The sequence below is a fragment of the Pituophis catenifer genome, unplaced genomic scaffold (genome assembly GCF_029215685.1).
Source record: "Pituophis catenifer annectens isolate HBS135680 unplaced genomic scaffold, rPitCat1.0.hap2 SCAF_1, whole genome shotgun sequence".
Lineage (NCBI taxonomy): Eukaryota > Metazoa > Chordata > Lepidosauria > Squamata > Colubridae > Pituophis > Pituophis catenifer.
In genome coordinates, this window is record NW_027256881.1 from 328059140 (window position 1) to 328074850 (window position 15711).

The window sequence follows — 15711 nt, forward strand, 5'->3', positions numbered from 1 at the left end:
TGTGCAATTGTGGCAACACCTGTCCCCGTGAACGGCGAAAAGGCTGCCGGGAGTCGAAATTTTGGAGGAGGAGTCGGAGTCTGTGGATCGTTAGCGGAAGTGACGCAACCAGCCGTCGCCTCTTTCTCTTCTCCTCTTCCGCTGCGTCTGGCTGTGTTGTTGTCCCTGAAAGGAGCCCGCTGAGGCCCCCGCCCGACCGGGCTTGCCGTCTCCTGAGTCCGGTGAGTGACCCTCCCGCGCGGTATCAATTGTGAGGGAAATGGCCGAAATGGAGGAATTTGGGCCAGAAAGAGCGTGGCTCGATAACTATATCGAGAAAAAAAAAATCCAGCATAATACGAGACGGAGGTTGGAAGGGATGACTGGCTGCGGGAGGTCCTTGTTTTTCTCCGTTCCTCCTCGTCCTTCGCAAATGGGCGCGATGGGTATTTTTGGGCTCTTTGCCCCTGGCAGGTTAAGGTGCCTTTGTCGTCTCTACGTGCTCGGTAACTTGTTTTCGCTCCCCCTCCCCCACCGCCCCAAATAGTACTGGGAACAGTCGGCTGGCAGTTGGGGTTACTAGAGCTGAATGCAAGAACAGAAAGGGATTGACTTGGTTTTCAAGTGAATTGGTGGCAATTTCTGTAATGTCTAGTTAGTATGTCTCTCTTGAGACAAGATAAGTGGTGTTAAAGTTGATTATTTGCCTTTGACAGAGGTTATCATAATCAAATATACACGCTGTAAATTGCTGGTTTTCAAATGTAGGGGTAGAGTTTTACTTTTTTGTGGGGGGGTGGGTAATGTAGGGACCTGTGGTGGTTCTAAAACATTCACGTTTTACTAATTATTGTGATAAGGACTTCCAAAGTAATCTTCGTTAGAAATGAGTGAGCATTCCCATAGTCCTAAAGATTCACAGAGCTTAAAGATAAAGCATTTAAGAGTTTGTTGTAAAGTTTTATGATTTGACACTGAAAAGTTGCTTTAGAGCAATGGGAACATAAGTGCAGCCCTATAACAGACATGCTACTTTAATGACTCACTAAGTGTTTGCATTTCTGTACATTCTAAGGCAGCTTTTTTAGAATTTTAAAGTGTTGCCCTACATAGAGTACATAAACCAAACAGTATAAGATAGAGAATATATAGCCATACTGTGATTGTTGGCTTATTGCTAACTTTAGGCAGACTTGTTATTTTCTGTTTCATACTAGTAATGTTTCAGACTCAAATTTTCTATTTCAGTACAGTTCTTTTTTTCTTACTGTTATTCAAATCAGTAAATCACTGCAAATAAAAAATAGCTTGTGTGTGTGTGGGTATACACACATACACTTACATACACATATACATATGTAAAAGGAATATAATTTGGGTGTGTAGACATCTAGGGAGAATATGAAAATCTCTTTACAATATAGTTTCAGTATTTCTATCCAAAAAGAAAGCCAGAGATACTGATACAAATTGAGAAAGATAAAGAAGCTCAGTGATTTTTAAAAATAGGAATGATTTGAAATAAAATGCAGAGAGACTAATCTGTTGACATTCATAATCTCAAGAGGGACTATTTCATAATGTTAATGCCGTATTGGAAAACAAGCACATTCTGGTTCCATTCACTTCATATGAATGGAACCTTCATACTTTTGCAAGAGACCCTTGAATGGGCCAAATCTGGTTGGAGTACATAGGAGCCAAACCATATAAATCAAACTAGAACTTTAAAATTCACCTAGAAATCCATTGGTAACCAATGCAGTGTTCACAAAATTAGTATAATGTGACTCAAGTGGCTCAATAAACAGACTGCTGCATTTTGTATCAGATGCTGTTTTTGAGAAGTCTTCAGAGTTTCCCTATATCGAAGACATTGCATTGTGATAAGGGCATGAGTCCTTATATTGCTTTGTATGTATCAAAAGTATATTACCGTAGTTAAAAATTTATGAAAACATGTTCTAAATTTATTTTAACAGATGGACCAGTCATCTCCAACCTATATGATTGCTAATTTAATACCCCTGCATTCAGAGCAACTCCTGCAAGGCCTGAACTTACTCCGCCAGCACCATGAACTTTGTGATGTCATCCTTCGAGTTGGAGATGTCAAGATCCATGCCCATAAAGTTGTGCTTGCTAGTATCAGTCCATATTTCAAAGCCATGTTCAGTGGCAATCTCTCTGAAAAAGAAAACTCAGAAGTAGAATTCCAGTGCATTGCAGAAGCAGCTCTTCAGGCCATAGTGGAATATGCTTATACTGGGACTGTATTCATATCACAGGACACCGTGGAATCACTTCTGCCCGCTGCCAATCTCTTGCAAATCAAGCTTGTGCTGAAAGAATGTTGTACCTTTTTAGAAAGCCAGCTGGATCCTGGCAATTGTATTGGTATCTCCCGTTTTGCAGAGACGTATGGCTGCCATGATCTGTACTCGGCTGCCAATAAATATATTTGTCAGAATTTTGAAGATGTTTGTCAGACAGAAGAGTTCTTTGAACTTACCCATTCTGAACTGGATGAAATTGTTTCCAATGACTGCTTGAATGTGGTTACAGAGGAAATGGTTTTTTATGCGCTGGAATCTTGGATCAAATATGATGTACAGGAGCGTCAGAAATTTCTGGCGCAGCTACTTCACTGTGTACGGCTGCCTCTGTTGAGTGTTAAATTTCTCACAAGACTTTATGAAGCCAATCATCTCATTCGTGATGACCGTACCTGTAAACACCTGTTGAATGAAGCCCTGAAGTACCATTTCATGCCTGAACACAGGCTTTCATATCAGACTGTACTAACTACACGTCCTCGCTGCCCTCCTAAAGTGCTCTGTGCAGTAGGAGGAAAAGCTGGACTCTTTGCTTGTTTGGAAAGGTGAGAAATAACAGCCACAAGAACGAAAAAAACCAAAAACCCTGGATTTAAGCAGGCTTGTCTTGCTAACCTCTTCCATTCACAAGTCAAAGTAGCTAGCGGAGCCTATCTCTGAGGAAACTATACAGGTTTTGACAACCTTCAGTTGCTTGTCATGCCATAGTAGAAAAAGGGAATAGTCTGGAATGCAGAAGCCTTAGAAAAGCAGATAATTGACTAGGGTATTATAATTTTGAATATTCTTCATTTTGCTGCTGTTCTCACTGTCACAGCCTTGCAAGAATTATTAGCAATCTTTTAGTCCAGGAATTAATTTATATCTTAATCATATCAGTCTAATGATTTATCCCATTTACTAAAAAGGAAAGCGATTTCAGGGTTTTTTCCCCCACAATTAAGTATAAAGTGGAAGCATAAATAAGAACTGCAAATCTAACTTCTGTTAGAAGTATGAATGGTCTTATTATTTTTCTTTGTCAACTCTTAGGTTTGTTACTACAACAAAGAAATGTATTGAGGTTAATTATCGTGTAATCAGTTTCATTGCCTAAAATCGCTAGCTGTAAAATGTATGACAGCTCATATTTAGAAAGTCAACAACTCATTTATGCCCCTGTCTCACCTTTTAAGGACTATATTTTACTTGACTACATTATCTCCAAATATTGAGTAGTAGTCAGTTTTATTAAAGCATCACGGAATGGATACTGCTATTAGTTTAAATTCCCTTTCTTCCTTGTAATCCTTTTGCTCAGACCACTCTAAAGATTTAGGAGATCTTGCAGAGTAGATTTTGTGTGAACTGCTTATACATTTAACCTTCCTTTGCAGTAGCAGTAAATTGAAAGACTGTGAAAGATAGATGGAGAAACTAGCTAGGATGGCTTCACTCTCCAAACTTTGCCCATTTAACCAAATCTATGTATTTACTAAGCAAATTTATATAGCCGCCCAACTCACACATAAGTGACACCCACCATATAATAACCCATAAAAAATTCCACTTCCATGACAACAACAACACAATCAAATCAGCCGCTTAACTGCCTTCATCTTCATTGATGGACCGTATTTTTAGGGCCTTTCAGTTCCGGTGAGCAATCTTTTCATTAAGGAGGTGAGCTGTTTTTCAAAACAATAAAGCTCTGCTTTGGTAAAGTTTGGGTGATACAAAGTTTTGTGGTCACAGGAATATTGTGTGAAAGTATCCCCTATGTGTTCGCAGAACAAATCAAATGATTGCATTCTTAGTTTAGTTTCATATAAATAAATATTGCAAGTAAAATTATTTTTAAGATTTGTTGTCCTGAATTTCTTTCCAACTCTTATGATTTAGAGACTAGTTACACACCTCACACTGAGCAGTGTTTTGTTTATAATTAATTTGATGAATATATTACAGAGATCACACTTAGCTGCTAAACCATCAGTTATTATTTACATGCCACAATGACTTATTTTACCCAAAGCATTAAGCCCAAACCTAACCATATATAGCTTAACACACAACATTAATTCAGTTACAATGTTTTTGTGCGTAGGGGTCCATTTAGAAGATGATTCAGTATCAAGCAACTCAAACCAGCATTTTTTGTAAAAAAAAAAAAAAAAAGAAAGAAAAAACTTGGAAATAAAGAGACATGGGATAAAAGTTGGAATTTGGGATATCAGCTTTTGATATATTGAAATTCCGTTTTGCCTCATTGTTTTTTTTTTTTGTGTCTTCTTCAGTGTTGAGATGTATTTTCCTAAGAATGACTCTTGGATAGGCTTAGCACCTCTGAGTGTTCCTCGCTATGAATTTGGAATCTGTGCCCTTGATCAGAAAATCTATGTAATAGGAGGAATTGCAACCCACATGTGTCAAGGCATCAATTATCGGAAGCATGAAAGCTCTGTGGAATGCTGGGACCCTGATACAAACACTTGGACGTCAATTGAGAGTATGAATGAGAGCCGAAGTACTCTGGGCGTAACAGTTTTGTCACGAGAAATCTATGCCTTGGGAGGTTATGATGGGCAGTCCTATCTGCAATCCGTGGAGAAGTATATTCCAAAGGTGAAGGAGTGGCAGCCCGTTGCACCAATGAACAAAACCAGGAGTTGCTTTGCTGCAGCTGTTTTAGATGGAATGATTTATGCCATTGGGGGCTATGGTCCAGCTCATATGAACAGGCAAGTGCATGTTTAAGCTTGGCAATTTGTTGTTGTTGTTATTAAACATTTGTTGATTTGATTTGATCATATAATTAAATGGGCACCCTCTCATGGAAAGCAACTCTGGGTGGGTGGTATATAGCAGAACAATAATATGCAAGACCCTCTACCTTATTAATTATTCCCAGTGTAACAATGCCTTCATAACTCATGCCTTAGGTAATTTGTCTAACAAATTCCTTGGGATGGTTTGTTAAAATTATACTTGTGGTTTGTTTGTTTTTTCAAAACCTGGGGAGAAGAAATTACATAAATTTGGTTAGGCCTTAAATCATACTGTGGTATTTATTGGTCATGTGCACACACATGTCAGAAACCAAGCATTCATTCTAACTAAAAACTCCCTTTATGAGAGCAACTGGTTGATGATGTAAGATTAATTATATGATATTCCAGCCTTGTACATAATTTCATTACTGTAGCCTGGGGTTGTATTCCTGAGATAACGGTACACTAAAATGCTAGCCACATTTTTTGCAAGTGTGTTGTGTAAATGCGCTTGGGGCTAGTTTACTGTTGAGTGTTAATCCAACTTTCTAAAGTGTTAGGGAAACAATAGCTAAATTAACTATGCGTAAAAACATAATGTGAACACAGCCTGGTAATTTTCCCTATATGTCTGCTGGTTTAAATTAGAGAAAAATTTCCCCAGATTAAACACATGCAAAATTAGAGTGCAACTTGCCAACTACAGTAGAGGTTTATGTCATTTAACTCTAACCCAATTCATTCTGCAGACTTTTAATAGGCAATCCTCATTAATAAAAAGTTAAAATAGAAGTTAAAATTGTTCTAAAACTTAATCAAAACTTGCTATGTAAAGACCATCACAAACATGGAATAACACGGCTGCAGTATAACGTTCAAGTCTCTTTCCTATTGTGGAAAAATAACGTCACAGTCACCTAACAACATAAATTAGTATGTAATTTGTATGTGATTAATACTAAAACAGCTTGAAAGTTCTTGAATGAAATGAAGGAGCCTCTGGAAGCCAATGTATTACCATAATTTATGGCCTATTTGAAGAAAGAAAGGTTTGTGTTTCCCAAATGCCAGGGGTTTTTTTTTCAGAGTGGGGGTGGGTGCGTTACCAGCATTATAAACAGACCATTGGCTGCATTTTAAACAAAATTGGGATAGCATTAGCTTGTTGAGCTATCTTTGAGAGCAAGAGTCCCAAGATCTAAAGTAATAAGTCATATTATTTTAGAGAAGCAACTTAGAACTATGGAGAAATTTCCTGACAGAACAATTAACCAGTGAAACAACTTGCCTCCAGAAGTTGGGAATGCTCCAACACTGGAAGTTTTTAGGAAGAGATAGGACAATCATTTGTCTGAAATGGTATAAGGTTTCCTGCCTGAGCAGGGAGCTGGACTAGAAGACCTCCAAGGTCCGTTCCAACTCTGTTATTCTGTTCTGTTCTTCTTTTTCAAAGATCATAGGAAAAAAAGGTAGTTCCTTTTCATTCCTTCTGGACTTTTATAGAAACCCAGTGGAAAGGCATTTAGAAAAATGCCCTATTTTTTTTTTTTGCAGTTCACTGAAATTTTGCAGGGAGAAGGACAAAAGAGAGTTGTGGTGCATATGACTGCACAGGTGTTTTTTTTGGTGGGGGGGCGTTAATCTAGGAAATGGATTTATAGAATCCTATCCATGATGGACTGTCTGGCCAGGTGATGTATGTAGAGCAAAACCAGGCAGCCCTGTTTGCTTGAGCTACATCAGATACAAAATTTTCCTACCTTTACACTGCTACAGGCAAATGTTTGAGTCTCTTCATTGTTCTACATTTACTACCTTTTTACAGATTTTTTTAGCTCTGTTTCACACTGTTTGCTATATGTGGAAATGTCTGTGGTACAGGTAGTCCTTGACTTAATGACAATTGAGCCCAAAATTTCTGTTGCTAAGCGAGACTGTTGTTAAGTGAATTTTGCCCCATTTTATGACTTTCCTTGCCATGTTTGTTAAGTGAATCACTGCAGCTGTTAAGTTAGTAACACGGTTGTTAAATGAATCTGGTTTCCTCATTGACTTTGTTTGTCAGAATGTTGCAGGCAGTGATCACATGACTCCAGGACACTGCAACCGTCATAAATATGAGTTAGTTGCTAAGCATCTGAATATTGATCATGTGACTATGGGGATGCTGCAACGGTCATAAGTGTGAAAACTGGTCATAAGCTACTTTTTTCAGTGCCATTGTAACTTCAAATGGTCACTAAATGAACTGTCAAGGACTACCTGTATTTTAATCAGCAAAAGGACACACAAGTCAATCCCATTAAACTAGGGTTAGGGGTTTTTTTGGTATTACTGTATTGTGGCTAGATGCCATACTTCCCTTTATCTCCTCAATTGTATAATTGTCATACATCCACTGATTTTAAAAAATAGTTGCTTTGTTTTATACTTTAAACCATATTCAATCCTTTCTCTCCTTTTGGTCCCTGATTTCCATCTTGACTGTAGAGTTTTGTGTGCTATCAAAATACCTTGACTATAACTTGTATTATAGACTATCTCAAGAGGCCATTGAAGCTGCATTCATGTGGGAATTGCAACTTGCTGGTTATCCCTTATGAAAGTAGCTATAGTATTAGCTTGCAGTAATCAGTAGAAACTCTGGTCATTAAATGCTGTTGTTTGTTTCCATCTGCAGTGTGGAACGTTATGATCCCAACAAGGACTCCTGGGAAGCAGTTGCACCAATGGCAGACAAGAGAATAAACTTCGGTGTTGGGATTATGTTGGGCTTCATTTTTGTAGTTGGAGGGCACAATGGTGTTTCTCACTTGTCCAGCATTGAGCGGTATGATCCACACCAAAACCAATGGACTGTTTGTCATCCGATGAAGGAACCTCGAACTGGTAATAAACTTCTCAGTTTATTATCTAAACTGCTCCTGTTCAGTTTAATTTTGTTGTTCTTTTTTTCATGTCACTTTGGGAGCAATTAAGTCTTACGTTGAACAAAAAAAATCATCACTGAATTCTCCCTTACTGTGCTACTTCTATGCAAATTGTGTTAGAATGCCCCAACATGCTATTCAGTTGTCTTTTCCTTTAAAAACGACTCTTATCCTTGCTATGATAAACCAGAAAAACCCTGGAAAAAGGAAGAGAGAGATTTACTTGAACAGCATTTATATCATCAGTACTTTAAGACACAGGCAAACTATTTACAACCAAAGACTGCATTTTTTTTTCTCTGAAAGCAAAAAGAATGTGATTATATTAATAAAGATGGTGGCATAAAAAATTGGATCATTTAGGATTTCAGAGGACTTCCTAGCATAAAATAAATTAAACTTAGTTTTGTGGGAATGTGGATAGACAGTGTGTCTATTCTAGAGTTAGACGTTTTGGTGATTGAGTAATAATATTACTTAAAGTATTAATTTGATACCATTCTAGATCTTATAGCTATTAATGAATCCAACTAAGCTGATTTTTTATTACTCTTCTAGTAACTTCTACCTTTACAGGATCCTCTCCCTGTAAGGCAATTACATATTTGGGAACTACTTCATATTTTTGAATTTGCAAACATAACTTTACGTGCGTAATGCAGAATCACCCTTATTTCCCTCCTGCTACTTTATTATTTGGCTCAGGTGTTAGGGTCGCAATAGATCTCTGCAAACTATAAAGCACAGTCTGTAAAAGTAAATCTTCCTCTGGAAATACCACATTCTCTTTTCCTGGCCTTTCAGCAAACAGGCATGGTGCAGGCAAATTTTGCAGAGTCCAAGGGGGGCTGAGCTTATGAAGAAATAGGTACACAAGAGAAATGACCAGAGAAAGGATGATATCAGGAATAGATGGCTGTCCTTGTGAGGTCTCCTTTGATGTTCACAGCCAGCTAGCAGCCACTTACTCATGAGGCCTACACTTTGGCAGAGACAGGACTTCTCTCTCTGTTCAGCCTGATATCCAGTTTAGCAGAAAAAGCTTCCAAGCTGAGTGAAAGTTTGTAGTTGATCAATTACAACTACGAGGAGCCTGGTGGCGCAGCAGACTAATAGCCTGTTATTAACATTCAGCTGCCTGCAATTACTGCTAGTTCGAATCTCCCCAGGCTCAAAGTTGACTCAGCCTTCCATCCTTTCTAAGGTAGGTAAATTGAGGACCCAGTTTGTGGGGGCAATAAGCTGACTTTGTATAAATATACAAAAGTATGAAGGCTATTGCTTAACGCATTGTAAGCCGCCCTGAGTCTCTGGAGAAGGGTGGCATATAAATCAAATTAAAATAAAATAAATAAAAAATAAATTCACACACTTCTCAAGCATCAAGTACCACACCAAACAAACATGACACACACAGGCCTCTCCCACGACCTCTGTTTCATTCAGTTCAACAATGCCAACATCCTTTTCCCATTGTCTTGAGATAGCATTCAAAAAAGAAAAGGAGAAAAGATAGAATCCCAGACTAACCGGAACATATACTCTCCCAAATCCTATTAGCATACATAGACAGTCTTCAGTTCCTCAGCTGCAACTAGGAAATCATGTGGAGGAATTTGTCAAGGATATAACAGACAAAATTGCTTGGATCCGTTCTCGACTGGAAACCAAGCATGGAGCAGATCCATTGCAGGGGTGTCAAACCGGTGGCATGTGGGCCAGATGTGTCATACGCAGGCCACACCCACCCCAGCCCCGCAAAGGGAAAAAATGATGTGATATGTCACATGACACTGAGTTTGACACTTGTGCATTAGAGACTCACCTGATTATCTGGGAGCAGTTTGACTCTGTTGGATCTGAGGAAGTGGACAGGGTCCTCAGAGCTGTTACGCAACTGCTTGTTTATTAGATCCTTGATTCTAGAGAATATAGCTATTTCAAGCAAATCTTCAAGGATAAATTGCTGCTTTCTTATCAGCCAAAACTCTTTATGGCAGTAAAAGCATAACCTGTAGGCCAAGAATTTGTTCTAGAAAACATTTTCTGTTTAACCCATTTTCATGATATTGGAGTAATATTTGGCCATTTCTGTTCTGAGTTTCCTGTACTATTGTCTTTTGCTAGGCTCCATGATAGAGAAGGGCAGTGAAGAGATGAATTGAAAGGAGAATTTTATAGGTGTTCCTCCCCTCCCTCAAGAAAACATCTGATCTTTGGACATTTTCCACCCTCTACATTACAGCATTCATGATGATGATGATTAGGTTTTTACTTGCCTTTTTTTACATATATCTGAAGATGGTGAACATATGTAATCCTCTTGCATCCCAGTTTCCTCATAACGACCACAAATTCTTTAACACTTATTTAAATTGTGGGTTGGTTTTTTTTTTTAGTTTGCATGTTTTTCAGGGGTGAAATGCTCCCGGTTCGGACCGGATCCCCTGATCCGGTAGCGATGGCAGGTGGTTTGGAGAACCGGTAGCAAAAATCCCTGTGCCCCCCCCCCCCTCCACCATGCCCAGCTGAGCTGCACGATTATCAGAGGCTTTTTTTTGTTTTTACTTTTAAAAGCATTTTTTCTACAACTACTTCTGCTGAAAAAATGCTTTTAAAAGTAAAAAAAAAAAGCCTCTGATGATTGCGCGGCTCAGCTGGGACTGTCAGAGGCTTTTCAAAGCATTTTTTTCTGCAACCTCTTGGCCGAAGAGGTGGTAAAAAAAATGCTTTGAAAAGTCTCTGACGATCCCAGCTGAGTTGCCTGATGGCAGAGAAGTATTTTTTAAAAAGCCTCTCTGACAATCCCAGCTGAGGATTGCTTTGAAAAGAAAAAATGCTTTGAAAAGTTAAAAATAAAGGAAAAATTGGCCACGCCCACCCCAGTCACATTTCCCCCAAGCCACGCCCACAGAACCGGTAGTAACAAATTTTACATTTCACCCCTGATGTTTTTTCTATGAAAAGGACTTGGTTTTGCAATGTTAAATATATTTTCTTTTTTCTTCCCCAATAGGAGTTGGCGCAGCTGTAATTGATACGTATCTTTATGTAGTTGGTGGACACTCAGGGTCATCCTATCTTAATACCGTACAGAAATACGACCCTATATCTGATAACTGGCTAGACACTGCTGGCATGATGTACTGCCGTTGTAATTTTGGCTTGACTGCACTTTGAAGAATACATTTGAGGACGCAAGTAGCACTGAAGATGCCCGACCTGTACAAAGCAGACGATGTATTTCTTCAAGATAGGAGAAATGACTCAATTGTAATGCAAACAGGTGAACCCCAAATAAGAATTGGATATTGTTGATAGGAAAGAAATGGAAGGAGGGAATATGGAACTGTCTTTCTAATGGAGATCCAAATTGCACACTGTTATTGATCTGAAATAATTTATCTTGATAAAAGAAGCACTGTGTTGCCTGCAATAGGCAAAAAAACCCTCCCAAACTCAGAGCTTTGATCTTTATCTTCCTGTGACTGGCATAGGTAATATTGCTAAAGGGGTGGGATCATTTTGACTGTGTTGCACAATCTTACTAGATGTCTGTCTTCATATTTACATAGAGACCATGATTGCTTCACATTTTTTATGAACAGTTAAAGGGCTGCCTTTTCCCTCCACCCATTACGCAGGTTTTGTAAATATCTGATACTGTAATTTGTTTATCTGCACTTAATACGCCTCCTCCTTTCGAAGTGGAGGGATAATTTACTGGAGGATAAGAATGGATAGCTATTGTGAAGTTTCCGATTTTTAGCTCATTGCATTTAAAATTTTATTTTTATTCTTACACTATTTGGACCTGTCTGTACATCTAAAAAGTAAACCCTTCTTGCCCTTTATCTGAAGACCTACAGCTTTTAAGCTCGTAGAGAAAGCCCATGTGGCTTGGGTTTTCTTAAAATAATGCATAATGATATGCCAGCACCTTTGTAAATGTTCCAGAAAGAAATATCTTCCACCTCTGTGCATAAATTTATGGCTTGTAGCCCACGAGTGACTACAAAGAATGTACAACCAAATTTTCAGTGTGTACTAACTTTGACATGGTGCTAAACAATTAGATTGCTAGAAATATTAAGAGGGATTGATTGAATATGTACAGCATTGAATTTAAGGCAAATTTTTGACTAAAGTAATACCTTTTTTGTCTTTGGTGATCTGCAAGATATGTAATGATACCTACTAAATTGAAATATAACACTATTTTTCTTTTATATTCCTGTGAAATTATCAAGCTTTTCTTATGCTAGAATTTATTAGATGAGCATGTTTGGTGAACAGAAGCCTGAACAGATTAGAGAATGGAGGGCGTATTGATTTCCTTAGAGATAGTTCGTCTCCTTAAAAAGCGAATTAGGTAACAATACTGGGTATTTATCTCTGCATTCTTAGCAGCTCCCCCAGACATTGCTTTGAGATATCCTAGAACTCAGCAGAACTTTTTAGTAGTGATTGGATTGTTCTGTAATAGGACAATTCCTCTAATAAATTGAAATTTGGTCATTGATAGATCATTCTGAAACTCACTGTTAAGGTTCAAAGAGAACAAAGCATAACCTTATTTTTTAATATTGTTTAGCATAAATAACTGAAACTGTTTCTGCAGTTTTCTCTTTCAGGTACTTTTCAATGTATATTTTTGTTTTGTTGAAAGAGTTGTACTTCAATTTATTCTTGTTTGCCTTTTCTCCCTTTGGAAGTACATTTCTCTTCATCTCCCTTTAGCATGATTTTTGGTAGTGTTCAGAAACATGCAATAATAAGATGTGTGGCTGACCTGTATTTTGAGCCTTTTACTTTTGTCTACACGAAAGGGGAGATTATGGACTAGTAACTTGTGCTCTGTAATAAGAATGGCAGCTAACCAAGCTGCAGAAGCTCTTCTTCTTCCATGAGCTAATCAATGTTCTAATTAAGACCAGAGGAGCACACTTCTTAAACTACTTAACATCATTTTTCTACCAACACTTGAAGATGTTATCAAATCCTAAAACTCTTGTTTAGGTATTTGTGGGGTTAAGCAGAGTTTTGAAGCAACTAACTATGAAACAAGCAATTTGTAATATGCTAGTTGATACCTGTTATGCAGCAATAATAGCATAATACAACATGTACATTGATTTTTTTAATGCATGGAATTGTGTGCTTAGGACATTCTCATTCATTTCAGTGAAACGCGTTTGAGAGATCTGGATTCTGAAGAAAGCAATCATATGTGACAGTAGAAGCAGTTGCTTCTGGATCAACAGCTATTCAATTTGCATTCACAAAAAATGCAAAATTAAATTGTTTTTTTTTCTTAGGTCTTTCTTCAAGCTGCCTTTGAATTTAGAAAAAATATATTGATGCTTGGTAGTTGTTTGAGAAGTTGCTCACATAGTGAGAATCTGGGAATCAGACAGAACAGCTCTAAACAAGGAGAGAGAGAAGTGATCACAGAGTGGAAAATGCTAAAAAAAAAATCCCATTGTAGCTGAAGGACTTAAGAAGAGTTCACCTGGTTATCTACCTTGTTCATGCATGTTTTGCAAAGCATCCACTCAAACTGCTTTGACTGGCAGATCTGAACATCAGAGTTAAGGACATTTTTTGCTTCTGTTTTAAAAAAAGAGCGCAGACGGTGACAACATTTGATATTCTTCGGCACCCCTTTTGGGTGATGGCATGTACCCAGTAAGAAGTCAATTACTCTAAATATAACACTTTTTGAATTATTAGTAATCTCCAGGCAATTTGAGGGTAGCCCTTATTGTGCAGTTCAGCTAAGGATGTTGTTAATTTATTTGAGTCTATCTTGATATTTGCCCATAAGGAGATTTAGTTGATTGCTTTAATTATGTAGACCATCTGTATTAACAACAGTTTAAGGCACAAATAGCTATTTTAGTCACAATTAGATTAATTCACTAGTGCAGTAGATACTATCTCTGTAGCAAATACAGGGAATAATACTATATTTAAATTAACTCATCATAGTCACTTCTCTTTCACCGTTCACTGAACTGCTCAAGTGTAGATAAATTGGACAACCAATTTTAACATTTGTAGGCTGCAATAAGCTGCTTATAGCTCAGCATTACAGAGAAAGCCTTTCCTAAAATAGTACCTACTTTAACATCCAGTTCCACAAAACCATTCAAGTGACTTACTTAATGATTAAGCAAAAGCACTTTAACATTTCCTGGCTGTTTGTTTTTAGAATTTTCTTTTGTTTGGAAGAAAAATAACCCACAGCTTTGTACATAGGTAATATAGGGTAGCATTATATGCATATGTAATACAAGTACGGTAATCCTCAACCTTACGACCACGCTTGGGATGGAATTTCCCATCACTAAGTGAGGTGGTTGTTGACTGAGTTATGCCCAGTTTTATGATCTTTTTTTGCTGTGGCCATTAAGCAAATCACTGCAGTCATTAATTGGAGCTGGCTTGAATTGAATTTGTTGTCGGAAGCTAGCTGGAAAGGTCTCAGATGATGACCATGTAACCTTGGGATGCTGCAGCCATTGTAAATGAATATGAGTTGCCAAGCACCCAAATTTTGAGCATGTGACCATGGAGACACTGCAACAGTCATAAGTATGAGGAACGGTCATAAGTCACTTTTTTTCATCCCAGTCATCACTTTGGTTACTAAACAAATGTAGTTAAGGACTACCTGTAATCTTGATTGAAAGCACAACTCCAGAACCAGACACTGTTTCCAGTGCCAGCATCTGTTGTTATAGAAGAATTTTTCTTCTCATAATACACCTTTCCATTCATGATAAATGAATATTTATGAGAGAGAGAGAAGTTGGCACCTTGGCTGGATCTTTTCTTCAGTCAAGAAATATTAAATGGTATAAAAGGGTTCCTGGAGTTATGTCAGCTAGAGTAAGACTGGAGCCTCGCAGTGGTTAAATATTTTTGTTATGTGACAAACGTAGGCAGTCTTCTCTTAATTTCTATTTGTTTTCTTCTCTGTTTTTTCTTCTACCCCATCTACCAAGGTCATTTGTTAATTCCTTCCATTCTATGACAGAATATGAGCTCACTCTCCTACTTGCCTTAAATCCCCTTTCATACATGAAAGAACTGAGAAATAATTCCTTTTCTTTGCCTTACATGCTATTCTGTGTTTTCACTTCTGTGACCCAATTCTAAACTTTCATACACAGTAGCTTTTGGTAAGATTCTGACCTGCACAGAGGGATTTATTGTGGATGTTAGGAGACGGGCAGTGATGTTTTATGTTGCGTTCTCCTACCAGCAGAGTTTCATGTTCTTTCTCTCTCTGCCAGCTTCCTTTACAAAGATGGTAGTTGAGTAGGAAGCTACCAGATAATTTTCTCCTTTGTTTGCTAAATGTGGTCATGTTCTGTTGTTATTGCTACAGTATTTCATTTCAATGTGCACTGTTTACTAAATAAATTTATGAAGACAAAAAAAGTTTGGTTGTAATTTTTTAAAATATCTAACTCGGGAGTCGGCAACCCACAGCTCTGGAGCCGCATGTGGCTCTTTCATCCCTCTACTGCGGCTCCCTGTCACCAGTTGGCTCCACAATTGATAGGGTTTTCGGTTAGGACAGGTAGAGGAAAAAAGATGCCGCGCTAGGAGGAGACTCTATGGTGGGGGAACCAAACTTCCGGTCAGCTCCAGAATTGAATGGGGAGGGGCCCTTCTGATTAGGACCTTTGTGGCTTTTTGAGTGTT

At 38.1% G+C, this 15711-nt stretch overlaps 1 protein-coding gene across 1 annotated transcript; it reads left to right on the forward strand.

Moving 5' to 3' along the window:
- Nucleotides 1-105: 105 nt before the first annotated feature.
- On the forward strand, nt 106-12450 carry KLHL28 (kelch like family member 28). Its single transcript, XM_070943184.1, has 5 exons — nt 106-221; nt 1962-2860; nt 4592-5035; nt 7746-7954; nt 11012-12450. Exons 2-5 carry the CDS (start codon nt 1962-1964, stop codon nt 11173-11175), a joined length of 1716 nt encoding a protein of 571 aa, XP_070799285.1. The 5' UTR covers nt 106-221; the 3' UTR covers nt 11176-12450.
- Nucleotides 12451-15711: the final 3261 nt, after the last annotated feature.

Bases quoted from the DNA above. Each gene is read 5' to 3' on its own strand.
- KLHL28 (XM_070943184.1), top strand. From the start codon at position 1,962: ATGGACCAGTCATCTCCAACCTATATGATTGCTAATTTAATACCCCTG. The intron at 2,861-4,591 runs GTGAGAAATAAC...TGTCTTCTTCAG, and splicing joins CTCTTTGCTTGTTTGGAAAG to TGTTGAGATGTATTTTCCTA. The intron at 5,036-7,745 runs GCAAGTGCATGT...TTCCATCTGCAG, and splicing joins GGTCCAGCTCATATGAACAG to TGTGGAACGTTATGATCCCA.